At 37.0% G+C, this 17,560-nt stretch overlaps 1 protein-coding gene across 1 annotated transcript in view; it reads right to left on the reverse strand.

The window, feature by feature from the left end:
• EYS (eyes shut homolog) overlaps nucleotides 1-17,560 on the reverse strand; it is a 1,182,030-nt gene that overhangs the window by 1,092,702 nt on the left and 71,768 nt on the right. The window contains 2 exon segments of the mRNA XM_031455943.2: nucleotides 6,060-6,187; nucleotides 7,104-7,297. Coding sequence (XP_031311803.2) covers nucleotides 6,060-6,187; nucleotides 7,104-7,297 — 322 coding nt within the window.

The raw sequence follows: 17,560 nt of genomic DNA on the forward strand, positions 1-17,560 counted from the left end.
CAAGGAAAGAAAAATGTAGCCACCAAGCTTTTGAGATAATTAACTCCAAGAGATTGAAGTTTCCTGTTAGTTAAGAACTAGTGAGCAAGCAAGTGGAAACATTCCATTAATTAACAAATTCCGCATCCAAAAGTGCGATTGCTATTTTTTTTCCAAAATTAATGTAAAAATGTAACTTTATTATGTTGAAAGGAAATCTGTCGACCTATACATTTCTGTGGTACAACACTCTATTTCAAAGTCACGATGCATGCTTAAGTAGGTTGACTTGTGACAGAAACTGAAAACCCTAACTCAGGGCTGACATGGTGAGACGTCATACAGACTAATGAAATGCTGAAACTGACTTGAGGAAAAAAATGTACATTAATACATTGAATTGACAGATAAGTTGGGCAAGCTATAATTGTGACTCCGTGAGGAGGAAACAGGACAAAAAAACAAAACAAAACAAAACAAAACAAAACAGTAAGCTGAGAGAATAAAATAGAACATCATTATTCCAGGAAATATCTTTGAATTTGAGGGGAGAAAATAAAAGGTTCAGAAAGCAAAAATCTATATATAGAAAAAAAGTTGATTTTTTTAAAGGATAGTGCTTGCTTATTTTTCCAGTATCAAGTTTCTGGCGTATTTTACAAAGCTAACTCTCAATAAATACCTTTTTAAATGGCTGAGGTTCAGACTGGAAGAAAAAAAAAAACTGATGTAAGAGAAAGACACTGAGTAGTTTCATTAATATCGATTTCCTGATTTATGTTTCCTCATTTCATTCCAAATATTCAGAATGTGATCATCTTACATATACAAAATATTAGAGGCATTACATTCAGTAAATATTAAAATAGGTAAGTGTGTGTCTCTGTGCATGTGTACTTGAGAGTGTGTGTATGTGTGTGTGTGTGTGTGTGTGTGTGTGTGTGTGTGTGTGTGTGTGATGGCGGTATCAGCAGTGTTTCCTAGCCCTCATGTGGTCTAGTGGCCCAGGACCTTCCCACTCTGGTGCACAGCTGAGAACTCAGAATCTGCCTGCCGGGTCCTGATGCCCCCTGGCCACTGCCCTGCACTCCTCAGAGGGCTGACCCGGAGCCTCAGCATTGCCTTTGGAGGAGCTTCCGAGCTGTCTGTTGAGCTCCTGAGCACCTGATCAGCCCTACACCCCTGACTTAACGCCAATTCTCACAACTGCCCCACTCTGATCCATCTTTGAGGCCACCAGCCTGAACCCCTGATCACCATTCACCACAGGAACCTCCCAATCATGTTCCATCCTCCTGCTTAAACCTGGCAGTTATTTGAAGATGGTGCCTCCCCTGTCCCCTCCTGTGCGGTCCTTAACAGCTAACCCTCCTGGGCGTTTGTCTCATTCTAATTCTTCAGTGTTTGACAACTTGCCCATCACACCTACCTCTGATACAATCCCAGTCTCACTTAGTTATTTCAGTATCTGCAGAGTTGATGCAGTTAGAACCCTAGCTTCTCAGAGGAGGAGACCATCTCAGCTCAAAGATCTCAGTCTTCATTCTACTTCCAACCTACTCCCACCGCAGTGCTCTCCGTTCTCCCAAACCATCGCACATGGTATTCCTGCCATCATCTTCATGTCAAGGATCTCACGCTCCATCGACAGCCTCATTCTCCATTTCAGCTCACTTCTTCTCATGCTCTGAAGACAACTCTTCAACCCCATAATCCGTTGCCCCTACCAACTCTCAAATGTCTTTTAGTCTCTCCATATACTCTTACTTATTGAGTTAAATTATGTGGTCCATTCCTACACTCACTTCTTGCATATGCCCGCAAATCCTCTGCCCCCTTCTCTCCATTATTATAGCCCGATCAAGACCCAACTTTAGTTGAATTCAACACCCAAGCTGTTTCATGTGAACATGTGAATAACGACACGTATCTGAGGATGCTGCACTGTACTGTAGACTGAACGCACTTTAAATCCTTGTTCACCAGCTTCAAGGGGACCCTTATTGCTGCATATCAGTAATAGTCCGTTTTCCTCCTTCTCAAGTGGATAACAATTTCACACCTCTTCATTTCACATTACTTCTTATTTTGCTTGAGAAATAGAACCATCAGTAGATACTTTCTGAATGATTCAACCCCACATATTCAAAACACCTGAATCAGTACAAATATTATGCTTTGTCTCCACTGTAACTGATGTAGTGTCTGCTGTCCTGCCTAAGCCTGCTCCTCTGTTTGTGTGCCACATGCCAGCCCATCTCTCCTACTGTTTAAAGATGACCTATTTTGAATGTCCTTCAGCTGCCACTCCATTACTCTATATTTCTACTACCTTTTATAGGAAAAGTCCATTTCTTTCCTTCCATTCACCTGTAAACTGGGTCTACCCAATATTTTTTCCCACTATTCTGTCAAACTGCTCTTTTCAAGGGAATCCTTATTTCCATTTGCAAAGATCAATTCTCACTTCCTCTAACAATATCTAGCCACATAGTTTAAGATCGTTGGTGCTGTCTTAATATTCTTAGAATATTTTCTGTTTCCTGTGATGATTTTTCTATCCTCAACTCACTGGCTCCCACTTTTCAGTTTTATTTTCCTGTCCTTGAATTCTCTCAAATGTAAGAGTGCCCAGGGTCTCAGTCTGCAGACCTCCCATTTCCCTGTCCAAGCTCCCTTCAAGGTAATGCCATCCAGTTTCCTGGTTTTAAATGCCACGTCTTTGTTGCTGGCATTGAAATGCACACATGAAACTGAAACCTTTCCTCTAGAATGGAAACTGACACACCTGAATGCCTCTCTCAGTGTTTCCACTTAGCTGTATTAGATATTCCAGCCAACATGTCCAAACTGACTTCTTGATTTCCACCCTCCCCAGCCATGCTTCTTTCTACACACATTTTCTCATTTTAGAGAAATATATTTCAACCTTTCAATGGAGCAAACAAGAAACCTTAGCATTATCATTGACTTCTTTTTATCTCTTGGTTCACATCTAGTCCTTCAGCAAAATATTGAATCTTCCCTTTAGAAATATATTTCAAATCTGGCCCTTAATTATCACCATCGTATGACTTCCTGGTGGTGATGCCAGTCACCACCATCTCTAGGATGGATGACATAGCACCTTCCTCACTGGTGTCCTTGTGTCTTCCCTTGGGATCATACAACAATATTCCAGTCCAGGAAAAGGAGCCGGACTGATTCCTCAGAGCAGCACCTGCCTGCTGGAATGTAAGTTTCTTGATGGCTGGGCATTTCATCTGTTCTGCTTTTCTTTGTTCTACTGATGTGGAAGAGTGTTTTTGTATTATGAGAGACTTTTCAATATTCTTATGTTATTTCTTCCATTCTCGGCAATTACTATAGCTCCATTTTATTTTCAAATTATTAGCACTCCCAACTAACACATCCTTCAGTAATTTCAGAGAATCATCTACTTTGCATTCCACCTGCCTGATGACTCCAAGACATCAATTATCCCTTTTCCTCTCCCACCAGATTGCACTTGTGCCCTCCCTGCTCCCAGTTTGTAGGCGCAGGTGAAAATGAACTCCTGTCTAACACTGTGCTGTTTGTGGTCATGAGATGCCAGTTGAATTCTTATGTCTAATGTCTTCGTGTCTTTCTCAAGGAAGCACTTTTATTTCCTCTCTCATCTAATCATAGGAATGCAGATCCCGTCCATCTGTGCAAGTAGAGAAACTGCTATGGTCACCACATTTCTATTCTCCTCTCTTCATTTTACTTCTTCCCCAACTCCACACCTTTCCCCCCAGATTCAGAACAGAAGAGCAAACGCTTGGGTTGACGTGTGTGGATATAGCAGCGGAGAAGATAAAGGAGGCTCTTCCGCACTGGTGCTGTTTGAGTTCAGTGCAGCATCTCAAGAATTGGGTAGAAATACACATTTGCAATCCTCACCAGGATGTATTGAATTAGAAACTCTAGGGGCAAGAGACAACTATTTGTGTTTTAAACAGCTCTTCAGGAGAGTCTAACACAGCTACACTCTGGCGCAGCTAGTGTGAGAATCACTTTTAGAAAAAATATACGTTTTAAGATAACAATGCACAGATAATTCTTTTGCTAAAGGCATTGAAGTCAAAGGGCTTTTATTTTTCTTATTTTCAGTGATTCTCTTAATCTCCTCTGAGAAAAGAAGAATAGCCTTCCAGACTAGTTTTTGTCACTGTTTTAACTTCATGCTTTATTAGTTTATGTTGATAACATCACCATCACTTCATCTGAGTCAAAGTTAACACATTTTTTAACTATCCATGGTGAGTTGCAGAAGGGATGAGAATTTGGGTGCTGGAAATCCTGTTTTTGTGTTTCAAATTTCACTACATTCTTATTGATTTCTGAGCTCAGATTTTCACTCTTCGTTTGAATTAGACTGTGTTATTTCTGTCCCATTGAAACAATTTGGTTTTTACTCTCCTGTCACTTTCCTAATATTTCCTAATATCTCCTATCAACTATTATTAACCAGGAGTCTAATTTAGCCAAAGGAAGAGACAATGATTTTAATTATGTAGATTCAAATGAGCACAATGTGCGTTGTGCTTAATGTAAATTCTTAAAAGAATATGGGCAATCTCAACAATTAGGACACTATAGTGGCTCATATTAATTTCATGAGTTGTTCATTCATTTCAAAGTTGTTACAAGTTGTTACCTACTTGATGTAATTCATCCATCCTAGAGAAATCTAACTTGCATTTCTATAACACTCATCCTATCAAAAGCACACCTTACAAAGCATTCAAGATCAAATTGCATAATTTTAAGCTTATTAATAATAGAAAAATAAACTGAGAGATGACAGTCATACCTCTAGTTATTGAGTTTTCCCTTTGACGATAAAATTCAAAACAAAGCTTCTTAGACAACCAGAATAATGCTAATTAAGGGCCAATAAAAGTATCATACTTGATAAAGAATACATTTTATATATAAAGGTACATTTACCCCATTTATATAATGCTATCCATATCTTTAAAGGTAGATTACTTTTCTAAGTAGATTCACAAATATACTAGCACTATAAGGCTTAGAGCTAGAAATTATAATTAAAAAGTCCCTATTTTTAAAAGGACGGATTTATTCGTGAGTGAATATAAGATTGAAGGCACTAATTTCACGGGATGGGTAAGACCTAAGATACTGAAATGATGAGGTTTCTCTTCATTCTCTTCTGAAAATGTCAAATTTAAGCAACTGAATATGTTTTCTTATTTTTTGTAAACGTGTGTTTAGATTCCTTTGAAATTGATGGAAGTACTGTCCACTCTACACCTGTGATGCACATGAAAAGTTTCTTTTCAGTGTCTTTTAAGGCTTTCCTGTACCAGAGCTTTTAATTTTCTGCTTTTATGAATATTCTAAAATTTTGAGGTTGTTTACTGCCCTTCAGTAATGCCTGAAAGAACTTCCTTTGAGCAGCTGGATAAAAGTCAAGTAAGGGTGAAGAGTACAAATTGTACTTCTTAACGGTGTGAGAAAGGATCTACAAAGTTATTTAAAATGGTTTAAAATTATAAGCCCAGATAACTAGGTCACTTCTGTCATTTACAAGTGGGTAATTTTTAGCAAGTTTTTATTTAAATAAGGCACTGCTTCCTAAAACTTTGCCTAAAAATCCTAAATGAAAACTACCAGCTGAGGTCTGTGAATGACAGAAAGAGATAATTACTCTATACTTTCAAAATATAATATTAACATTGTATGTGTACAGTAGAAATAATACAGTGGATACTTCCATCATCTCTTCTTTCTAGACCTTCAAATATTATTCAGTTATCCTACAAACTTCCATCATAAAGCAAAATATATATTTTATAACTGTATGTTCAAATAATGTCTGAGAATTTCTGAAACATTTATTTAAAACCAATACCACAACATTTAAATATCCCATAAAAACACACTCACATTTTTCTACTTCATTTGGAAATAAAATATTGTAAGCCATTAAATAAAATTTAAGCTTAAAACAGAACATTGTTTTATTTCTGTCCACATGGATTTAAAATTCCTATACTTTTGTTTAAAAATAGGAAATTAATTAATCATACCTGCAATGGTCATCTTTGTCATATTTTATACTTGTGGCATTGGTCTTGCAAGGAAATGACCCGTGTGGTGTTTGAAGTCGCTTACAAAGCTCGCCTGTCAGTATTGGTAAACACATGCATATGATATCCTAGAAAAGATTAAAAGGTATTTTTTACAAAAATATTTTAGGTATTTCATATATAATGAATGGATTCTTACATGGGGAGGGGAGAAAACTATTTACCTAAGCAGGTAGTAGAATTTCTCAGTTATAATGTGGAAGATTCTATTTTCCAAAATATCCCAACATCATTTCCCATGTCACAGCCTATTTCTACTACGGTATTTCCACACTCCCCTAGCTGAGAGTTGAGGACCACACTTCCCTCCTTGAGTGTAAGCAAGCTGTGACTCTGGGGAAAAGAAGTGCTGTGACTTTCAAGGCTAAGTTTAAAAGACCTCTGATTGTCTTGGGCTGTTCGCTATTGGAATCCAGCCACCATGCTGTGAGGAAGACCAAGTCACATGGAGAAGTTATACTTAGGGTTCTGGCTAATTGTTGTACCTGGCTGACAACCAGCATCAACCACCAGACATGTAAGGAAGTCATTAAAATATGAATTTGAATTCATATTATAAATTCAAGAATGAATCTTATTAAAAGGAAAGATATTCATTTGTAGGAATTATTAAATGATTTCCTAGTCTTATTTCTTTGACTATTAAATTAAAAAGTTAAAATATAATGATAAATATAATCAAATAATGAACAAAAATTGTTTTAAATTACTAAAAATGAAAGTTTACACAATTACATTGTTCACATGGGAGAATTATGGCAGAAGAACAAAAAAGATGAAATGGAAGATTGTTTCTGAATTTATGGTTTCTATTTAAAATAGGAAAAAATGAAAATGAACAAGTTAAGCAGTTTTCTGATTTTTTCTGAATACAAAAATCATAATATGTTAATTAGAACTTTAATTACTTGTACTTTTCACACAGGTTAGTAATGACTAAAAATATTTTCAAATATCTCCCTTGTATGATAGATTCACCCTTACCTTTGGAATATGAATGCCGTCAGTATTATTATGACATGGTATCAGTGAACACTCATTGACATCAGTTTCACAATTTTGATTGAGAAATCCTTCCAGGCATTCCCCGATGTAAGCAGAGCTCTCGTTTTGACTAATTCCTCCTTTCCAACAAGACTGAGAAACACAGTGTTCCACTGACTCCTCACAGGATGGACCTTAAAAGATGGCAAATACAGAGAAGGAAAATATGAACATAGATGTGCAGCCAACTTAGTATAGGAAAAGGCTCTAGAGTTCATGAAATCTTTTCTAACACATTTATCATGGTGTATTTACATAGCTTAGAATTCACTCATCGCAAATCTAGAATCCAGTAATTTTTGCAAATGTATGAAGCTACTGGGCCCTCAGCACCAGTGTTAGCACATCTCCACTACCAAAGAAGAGCTCTTTTACGGTCCCTTCTTGTCCCCAGCTCCACCCCCGTGCAACCATCAATCTTTCTGTCTCTAAAGATTTGCTGTTTTTGGGCATTTCATACAAATAGAATAATAACAACATACTATCTTTTGTGATTGGCTTCTTTTCCTTAGAATAAAGTTTTTGAGGATTTTTCACATTGTGTCACTACCTTGTTACTCTTTATTGCCAAAGAACCAATTCAAAACTACACATTATTTTGTTTATTCATTCACAAGTTGGTAAGCATTTGGGTTGTTTCCACTTTTTAACTTTTTTACTGAGATATAATTGACAAATAACATTATGTCAGTTTCAGGTGTATAATGTAATGATTCAGTATTTGTATGTGTTGTGACATCATCACCACCATAAATCTAGTTAACATTTATCATAACACATGGTTACAATTTTTTTTCAAATTCTTCTGTCAATTTATATTTTCCCTTGTTACTTCTTGGTCAGTCCAACTAAAGATACGTCAGTTTTGTTTTTATCAAAGCCAGTGTTTGTTTTTATCAATTTGTCTTGGCAGCTTTAATGATTTTGCCATTAATCCTTTCTTTTTTGTCTTTTGGGTTCAGTGTGCTCTTCTTTTTCTAGCCATTCAAGGTAAAAGCTTAGACTATTGCTTTTACACAGTTTTCTTTTTTAATGTAGAAATTTAAAACTATAAACTTCCCTGCAAGCATTGTTTTAGCTAAATTTCATAAATTTTGATATGCTATGGGTGTGTGTATTCCATTGTAATCCTTCTTTGACTCAGGTTGTCTTAGAAACTTGCTTAATCTCCAAATATTTGGAGATTTCTTAAAATTTTTCTGCCATGCATTTCTAATTTAATTCCATTAGGACTGGAGAGCATGTATCATATGACTCTAATTCTTTCAGACGTATTGAAACTAGATTTGTGGCCAAGTTTACTTGTTTTCACATTGTCTACCAACAGCAGAGTTGAACGTATGCACTCTTGGCACTGGACGCAATGTGAGAGTGGGTATCTTCTTAAATTTGTGCCCCAGGAAAGTCACCTGCCTTGCACTAATCCCCACCCTAACATTGTGTGAATAGAACAAATAAAGTAGTGACCTCAAGGCCTAAATCTGGTGCCCCACTGCAGCTTTCATAAGATCAAAATCAATCCATGTTTCATCACAGAGTTGAGAGGTGTTTGTCAGCGATGGGTCAGCATGTTACCATTAGGCACCTCCTAGTGGCAATAAAAGTTACCTGCAGGACTGGCTTGACAAGCTTCGCCTTATCTGTTATGTCTTGGGCTTCAAAAGCAAAGCATACTCTTTTACTTCTTGTTGGCCTGAATAGACAATTCATATATACTGGGAAAAGCTGAATGGATATTTGACTTCCTGCTAAAAATGGCATACCTGGCCTCCAGAAATTATCCAGAAATTTAAAAAATATATATGTGTACTTCAAGTTCATAAACCTTGTCAACCAGTCCCTCTATAACCCAAGGCCAAGAAGTATATAACATGTTCATTGGAAAAAAAAATCTTTATATAAAACTCTAGTTATTGTTACTTAGCAACAATATATAAGCCAAAACAAAAACAAAAACAAAAACAAGAACACTTAGTATATATACTGTTAATAGATTTGAAGTTTGGATTCTGTCCCAAATTCTAAAATATAAAGGCAATATAAAATGTTGAATGACCTCACCATTGTCAATGTTACATTAAAATAACTCAATGTCTAACTTCAGGATATTAGTAACTGGATAATTATTCTGATCACACAGATAAGAATGAATATGTATTTCTCAATGCTGTGATATACTAACATATTATTGTATTAAATATTTATATGAAATAAAACTTAATTATATTTAAGACATTAAGGTTAGTTAGCATCATGGGAAGAATTGTTTGAATGATACTACTTCATATATATGTAATGCTTGGCATTTCCATGGCACTTGCATTCATTATATGTGATAAAATTCTTAAGATAAACCTGAGATGTATAAAAGGTCTTTATTATCCAGTTTTTTTTGAAGTGAAAAACTCACTTAGCTAGAGGTCAAGCAACTTCCAACATGTCAGACTGTTGGTTGATTAATGGCAGATTAATAATAAAAAAGTGTGCATTCCACTTAATCCTATTATAAATCACAACACATGCCCACTAGATTTGTTCTTTAAAAAAGAGGTTATGACTTAAAAATCACTTGACTGTTATTATTAGTCTTTTAGGCATTTAGATAAGTGGGGACACCAGGTAGATGAGGTGGAAGAGAGAGAGGATGGTCTCTCCTCTCTGGAAATTTTAGGTAATATATTGTAGCAACTCTAAACAATGATCCATACTCCTCCCAACCCATGGGTTTTTGTCTTTGTTATTTGTTTATCTTCTTGCTTGTTTAGTGACTTGGATGTGTTAGTTAGATAAGTGGATGCACCAGGCAGATAAGGTGGAGGAGAGGGTGAGTGGTCCAGAAGATGGTGTTACTCCCGCCTCCAGTATAAAGGGGCTTTACTTCCTCTAAATGAGCGCCAGCAGGAACCAGTTAGAACCTGACAGCCACAACTGCATGGTAGCAACAAGGATGTAACCTGTTGTGACCCAATGCTCATTGTAATGTGATTAGCATTGTGGTTTAGGCACCATCCCCTACCCCAGGCTTTTCTGTGTGCATCATGGGTAGGGACAGGGGAGGAGCCAAGATGGCAGAGTAGAGAGACTCACAACTTGCCATCTCCTACAAATACACCAACAATTACATCTACAAACTCATTGAATCACGCAGAACAACTAATGAATTCTGGCAGAGTGTCTCTTATTTCAAACTACAAGAGGATTCTCAGAAAATCTGGTAAGAAAAAAAAGAAAAAAAAAATAGCCCTCAGTGCACTACTAGATCATGACTTTCACAAGGGCATGATCAATGCACTGAAGGAACTAAAAGAGACTATCAATAGAGACAGAGAATGCTTATAAAGGAAATTGAAACTATAAAGAGGAGCCAATTAAAAACAGAAAACTAAATGAATGTCTGAGATAAGAGCCAAGATAAAAGCTGTCAAAAGCAGACTAGACAAGGCAGAGGAATGAATAAGTCAATAAGGATAACAGAAGTCAATCAATCAGAACAGCAGACAGAAAAGCAAATAAGAACCAGTGAGAGCAATATAAGGGACCTATGTGATAATATAAAGCATTCCAACTTATGCATAATTGGGGTCCCAGAAGGAGAAGAAAGAGAAAAGGGGATTGAAAAGGTATTTTAAGAAATCATGACTGAAAACTTTCCAAACCTAAGGAAGGAAACAGATATCCAAGTGCAGGAGGCACAGAGATTCCCAAACAAGAACTCAAACAGACCTACACCAAGACATATTATAATTAAGGAGAAAGAAAGGGTTTTAAAGGTAGCAAGAGAAAAACAAAGTTACAAGGGAACCTCCATAAGGCTTTCAGGTGATTTCTCTACACAAACACTACTGGCTAGAAGGGAGCGGCAAGATATAGTCAAAGTCCTGAATGAGAAGAAGCTGAGACTTAGGGTACTCTATCTGGAAAGATTATCCTTTATAGTAGAAGAGAAATAAAGAATTTCACAGGCAAGCAAAAACTAAAAGAATTCAGCAATACTAAACCCATATTAAAAGAAATACTGAAAGGTCTGCTCTAAATAGTAAAGAAACAGGAAGCTACAGAAATATGAAAACCATAATTGGAAATGTGATAACTACATTGAGTTGTAAGAGAACAAACATGAAGATATAAAAATAAATACATAAAAATAAAGAATATAAAAATCATAAAAAGGTGAGAGAGGAGAGCAAGAAAGATTTTGTTCTCTCTTTTTTCCTTCTTCTTTTCTTCTTTTTTTAGGATGTGTTTGAGCCTGCATGACCATCAGTCTAAAGCAAACAGATATAGTAGAGGGTTAACATACTTGAAAAACAGGGTAACCACAAATCAAAAGCACCCAGTAGAGTCACAAAAACTAAAAAGAAACCAAGCCAATACAAAAGAAAATTATCAAACTGTGAAAAGGAAAGCAAAAATGGAAAGAAGGGAATAAAGAAAAAATACCAAATCAACTGGAAAACAAAGTTTAAAATGGCAGTAAACACACACCTAACATTATTATAGATGTCAATGGACTAAATGCTCCAATCTAAAGACACAGAGAGGCAGATTGGATAATAAAACAAAAGCCTACAATATGCTGCCGACAAGAGACCCAGTTTAGAGTGAAGCACACACACAGACGAAAGTGAGAGGAGGGAAAGATCTTTCATGTAAATGGAAATGACAAGACTGTGGGAGTAGCAATACTCATATCAGACAAAACAGACTTTAAAACAAAGGCCATAAAGAGAGTTAAAGAAGGATACTGTATAATGATCAAAGGAGCAGTACAAGATGAGTATATTATGCATATTAACTTATATGCACCCAATAGAGTAGCACCTAGATATATAAAAAAAATACTAACAGACATAAAGGGAGAAATTGATGAGTAGGAGACTTTAACACCCCACTAAGATCTAAACAAGCAATTCTCCAATGAAGACAGACAAATGGCCAATAGGCACATGGAAAAATGCTCAACATCACTAATTATCAAAGAAATGCAAATCAAAACTACAATGAGATATCATCTCCAACCCAGTCAGAATGGCTATCATCCAAAAGTCCACAAACATTAAATACTGGAGAGGGTGTGGAGAAAAGGGAGCCCTCCTACACTGCTGGTGGGAATGTAGTTTAGTGCAGCTATTATGGAAAACAGTATGGAGATTCTTCAAAAGACTAAAAATAGACATCATATGATCCAACAATCTCAGTACTGGGCAATATCCAGAGGGAACCTTAATTCAAAAAGATACATGCACCCCAATGTTCAGAGCAGCACTATTTACAATAGCCTAGACATGGAAGCAACCTAAATGTCCATCAACAGATAAAGAAGCTGTGGTCTGTTTATACAATGGAATACTACTCAGCCATGAAAAATAATGAAAGAATGCCATTTGCAGCAACATAGATGGACCTGGAGATTGTCATTCTAAGTGAAGTAAACCAGAAAAAGAAAGAAAAATACCATATGATATCACTTATATGTGGAATCTAAAAGAGAAAAAAAAAGACAAACAAACATATTTATAAAACAAACTCATAGACATAGAAAACAAACCTATGGTTACCGGGGGGGAAGGGGTTGGGAAGGGATAATTTGGGAATTTGAGATTTGCAGATACTATTATACTAAAATAGATAAATGACAAGTTTCTTCTGTATAGCACAGGGAACTATATTCAATACCTTGTAGTATAGTGAGAAAGAATATGAAAACTAATATATGTATATTCCTGTATGACTAAAGAATTGTTCTGTACACCAGAAATTGACACAACATTGTAGACTTCAACAAAAAATATATTTTTTTAAAAAAGGGGGTGAACATGATTAACCACTCAAGGGGCAAAGCCATCAATCAATCAAAAGGCCACCCCTAAGTGAGGGTATAAGACAAAAGAGTCAAACAAAGGCCATTGCTATCTGCCCTTAGATCAGCCTGCCTCCCGTTCTTGGAGGTGTACTGTCCCTATGCTAATAAAATCCTTAACTACACAGCACTTTTTTTCCTCCTGTCTGAATTCTTCTCCTTCAGGTGAGATAGGAACCCAGGTCTTCCCCTTTTGGGGTAGCAAGTCCAGTATTCCCACCCCAGGATAAAACATCATGTGTAAAATATAAAAAGACACATAAATAAATAAATGTTACTTTGGCATCTTGTACAAACAAACAAACAAAATCTCTCAATGTATAAATATACCTCTGTGCATATCTGTGGTGGCAGTTTCCAAAGTAATCCACAGGGAAAAATAGTGAACAGTGAAATGTGCTTTTTTTTTTTTTTTTTTTTAGTATTTATTTTGAAGTAATTCACACAAAGTTGCAAAGATAGTACTGAGAAGTCCTGGGTGCAGATACATCTCATAGGACTGTAATGCAGTATCAAATGAGGAAGTCAACATTAGTACGATGTGTGGGTACAGCTCTGTGCCCTTTTATCATATGTGTAGATTCAGGTAACACTGCCTCTAACAAGGTAGGGAACTATTTCATCAGCACGAAGATTTCCTTTATGTTACCCTGTTACAGCTTCACTCGTCCCTGTTTCCCTTACCATTTTTTAGCCACTGGCAACTATTAATTAAGTTCTCCATCTCTATAGTTTCGTCATTTCAATAATGTTATACAAGTAATATGTGGCTCTTTGACTTTTCTTTTCCCACTTATAATGCCCTTGAGAGACTCTAAGTTCTTATGGACTTAGCTTTGCTGTGGGAAATTTAAAAGAAACTTTTGTACAGACTTGGTGCGAAGCAGCAGGGGCTGGGGCACAGAACCAAAGGAGCAGTAACGATCCACTGAACAGTGAGGGAGGGGTCAGCCATCAGTCTGATCCCCAGCTGACATCTCACTAATGACAACCGCAATTTTTGGAACAATGTGGTGGAGACAGTAAAGCTCATCTGTTATTCCAAAGGCGACATGAACTTCTAAGCCATTTTTATGAGCTGGACGTGTTCTAGCCAGTGAGCTCCTAGGAGAAATTCTGTGTGTCCAGTCCAAGTCAAAGCCTCTGAGTGTGAATACACATCCTTCCGTCTCTCCCCATCTTTCTTTCACTGGCCATTTGGAAGCCACATGCTCTAGTTGGCGCACCTCACATATTTCAGCAGTCTAGATTCCTGAGTCACCACTTGGGAAGGAGGCACCAAGCTTCCAATGACCTTGGTGTAAGAAAAACATTGAGTGAAAGTGCCAAGTGTCAAGTGAACATAAATCTAGCCTGCAATGACAACCACCGAAAACTCTACCAAAGTTGAGGTTCTGCCATAATAAGAACTTAAAACTCGTGGTATTGGCTTCCTGAATGGTGGGCACCAAGGAAATGTGAAAGGGTGAAAGGGTGATGATTCATGTTATAAAGTATCACCTGATACAACTGGAGAGAAACTGAAAAGCAAGCTTTCTCAACACCTATAGCAGAAGTGGTTGGAAGACACAAATGTAGTAGAATGTTTCAGCTGCCATTTACTGCTTTTGGTAAGATAATAAATAAAATAGACTATGGTCTATCTGCAAACAAATAAAAGAGTGGATATATTGGAACTATCAGGGACCAACATTAAGAACTAAAATAAAGTATGATCATTTGTGGGCATGGATTGGTATGGCCTAGAATATACAGGCTCTCTTTCTATCTCTTCAGTATATTAAAATATTTGAATGATTCACCATGTGAAAATAAACCTCATTATATCAAAATATAGGGCACTAAAAAATCTATTCAGCATTAAAAGAATTAGAGGGCAAATGCAAAAGTAGGTGATACATCTTTTCATTTTTCAGACATTAAAATATGCATACAGCCATGCATATATAAGACACATTGTCCACATAATTTAAACTATTAAGCAGAAATTCTACTAAATCATCTAAGTACATTTTGCCTTAATGGTAATCTTAATGGGGCTTCTATAAAACAAACTAGCTCTGCTCTCCTAAGAAGGTGCATATATCCACTAAAAAGTGACAATAAAGAGAAGATCATTTTAGACTACAATATTTTATTATGATTTTAGTAAGTTTTTTAGGTCACTCCTCTAATGAAGTGTCAAAATTTTCTAAAGTAATTCGGTGTAATATAGTGCATAGCAGTTAGTCGAACGTTTTATCCATGAAAATTCATTTCAGTCTACTTTCATGTAAGAATGAAGCTGTTACACTCTAAGGACAGACCACACAGAATGTCATCACGTAGGAGAGTGACAGGCCTTTCATTCCTGTGGGAAGAGAAAGGAAGAAATGGCTGCTAGTTCTGCTCAAGAACTAGAAAGGTGCAATAAGCAAAAAACATGAGAAAACAAGAAAGACAGCCAACTGGTTGACTCATGTTTGAAGAATTTGTCAAGATGAAGAATTGCTTCAAAATATGAAAGGGTATTTGCTGCAAATATTTAGTATTCACCTATGTTAAAAGTCATCAGGTGAAATACTGGTATTTAGGTATTTAAGATAAATGAAAAACTATTTAAGTTATTCACTTTTTGCATGCCTTAGCAAATACTATTTAAGTACCCTTATTCTTATGTTATTAATTCAGTTTCATGGCATGAAATTTTAGCAGCTAAACATATCAGCTTTGTTAAGTTCCTAACAGGTGACTCTCACTGAGAAAGTAACATGAGAATTTATTAAGGGATAGATTGTACACTCTCAAGGGGAGAGTGGGCAGGCTCAGGTGAGCAGCTGCCCTGAGTTCCTTTGGCAGGTTGGTTACACAGAGTATAAAAATGAATGGGTGGACAGAAGGGTTTGGGATCCTATTCCTTGATTTTCATACCAACTCCACCTTTTGTCCTTATTTAGTCTGGACCGGAAGTGTCATGGCGTAAGTGCATGATGGGTACTTCTGATCTGCAAGGCTAATTTTATTGAAATGAGGGCATAATGAGCAAAAGGTTACATTTGGAAACTGGAGATTCCTGTCTTTTCCTACCTTTTTGTTGGCCTCCAGGCCTCTTGTCACCCCAGAATGTGTGGCCACTGAGCAGTCCAGAGGTTCCTGCTTTTCTTTCTCTGCCCAGGGACCCCTGGTGCTTACATGATGTATGGTTTCCTGCAGTTGGCCTGTGCCCCTCCTTTCTGCCCAATTCCTGCCATTTGGCCTGTGTCCCCCTTTCTCTGCTCATATCTAGCTATCTGCCTACTTGAATAATTATATCCGTTATTAAAGACTGAAATTTTGTGTCCCTCTCAAATTCATATGTTGAAACCCTACCTTAATGTGATGATATTAGGAGGTAGGGCCTTTGGAAGGTAATTAGGATTAGAGGAGCTCATGAGAATGGAGCCCTCATGAGTGGGATTCGTGCCTTACAAGGTCCTGAGAGCCCTCCTCTCTGCTCTCTGCCTCATGACAGCATCACGAGAAGCTGGCAGCCTGCAACCCTCATGCCTTCACCCACACCTGACCGTGTGCCCACCCTGATCTTAGACTTCCAGTCTGCAGAACAGGGAGGAGTAGGCTTCTGTTGTTTATCAGCCACCTGGTCTATCATAGTTTTTGTTCTAGCAGCCCAAATTGACTGAGATGTCCATTACAGGGGGGAGTAAATGAGGCACAGGGAGGGTAGTTCAAGAAATACACCCAATCCCGTATCATTCCTCAGAAACTTTGCAAGATGCACAAAAAATAAAATTTCATTCAAGATGTACCTAGAGATATGTGTCATGAAAAGAACAAAAGTTACCTAGGAGCAAATGGATATGGTCCCTAAAATAAATCTACTCACAATTCTCAAATTCAAAGCAGCAGGAAGCTGAAGTCCAGACTGTTTCTGGAACTCTCTGTTAGGGTACAAGGAGGGTGTAGGGGAATCCAAATCAGACTTTGGGAGCATATTGAAAAAAATAATGTAGATCACATAGCCCAGGGAGCAATTTTAGCTTAGGATGCATGAGACTACCATCCATCAGATAAGTTTTCATTCAATAAATGCAAGTTTTCTAGTAGAGAAAGTTCATTTCTAATTAGAAAACTATTTTCTAGCAACAACAAATGGGTGTTAACAGAAAGACAAGGAAAGAAGATCTGCCATTAATACTCAAAGTTTCTACCTCAAGGTCACAATCAGTGTCTCTCCAATTAGGTAGGAAAGTAAAACCTCTGTAAATCTAATTTCATTTTCATGTTTAATCAAAGCCTTACAGATCTGAACAGGAATCTGCTCAACTTCTGGCTGAAAGCATGTCAACACCTAAATACCAGACAAACTTAGTCATTTCTCAGAGAAAGTGAGAAAATAAAGCAATGAGATCATACGTGTGAAAAGAGTCAGTATTTCAAAGGAAGAGTTGAAAAGTAGAGCAAACATCCTCTCTGGAGCAAAGACACTGGTAGAAGGAGAATAAATAGAAATCTACAATTCATGGATTGATAGAGCAAAATAAGATGTTTTTTGAAAAGA

The sequence above is a fragment of the Camelus dromedarius genome, chromosome 6 (genome assembly GCF_036321535.1).
Source record: "Camelus dromedarius isolate mCamDro1 chromosome 6, mCamDro1.pat, whole genome shotgun sequence".
Taxonomy (NCBI): domain Eukaryota; kingdom Metazoa; phylum Chordata; class Mammalia; order Artiodactyla; family Camelidae; genus Camelus; species Camelus dromedarius.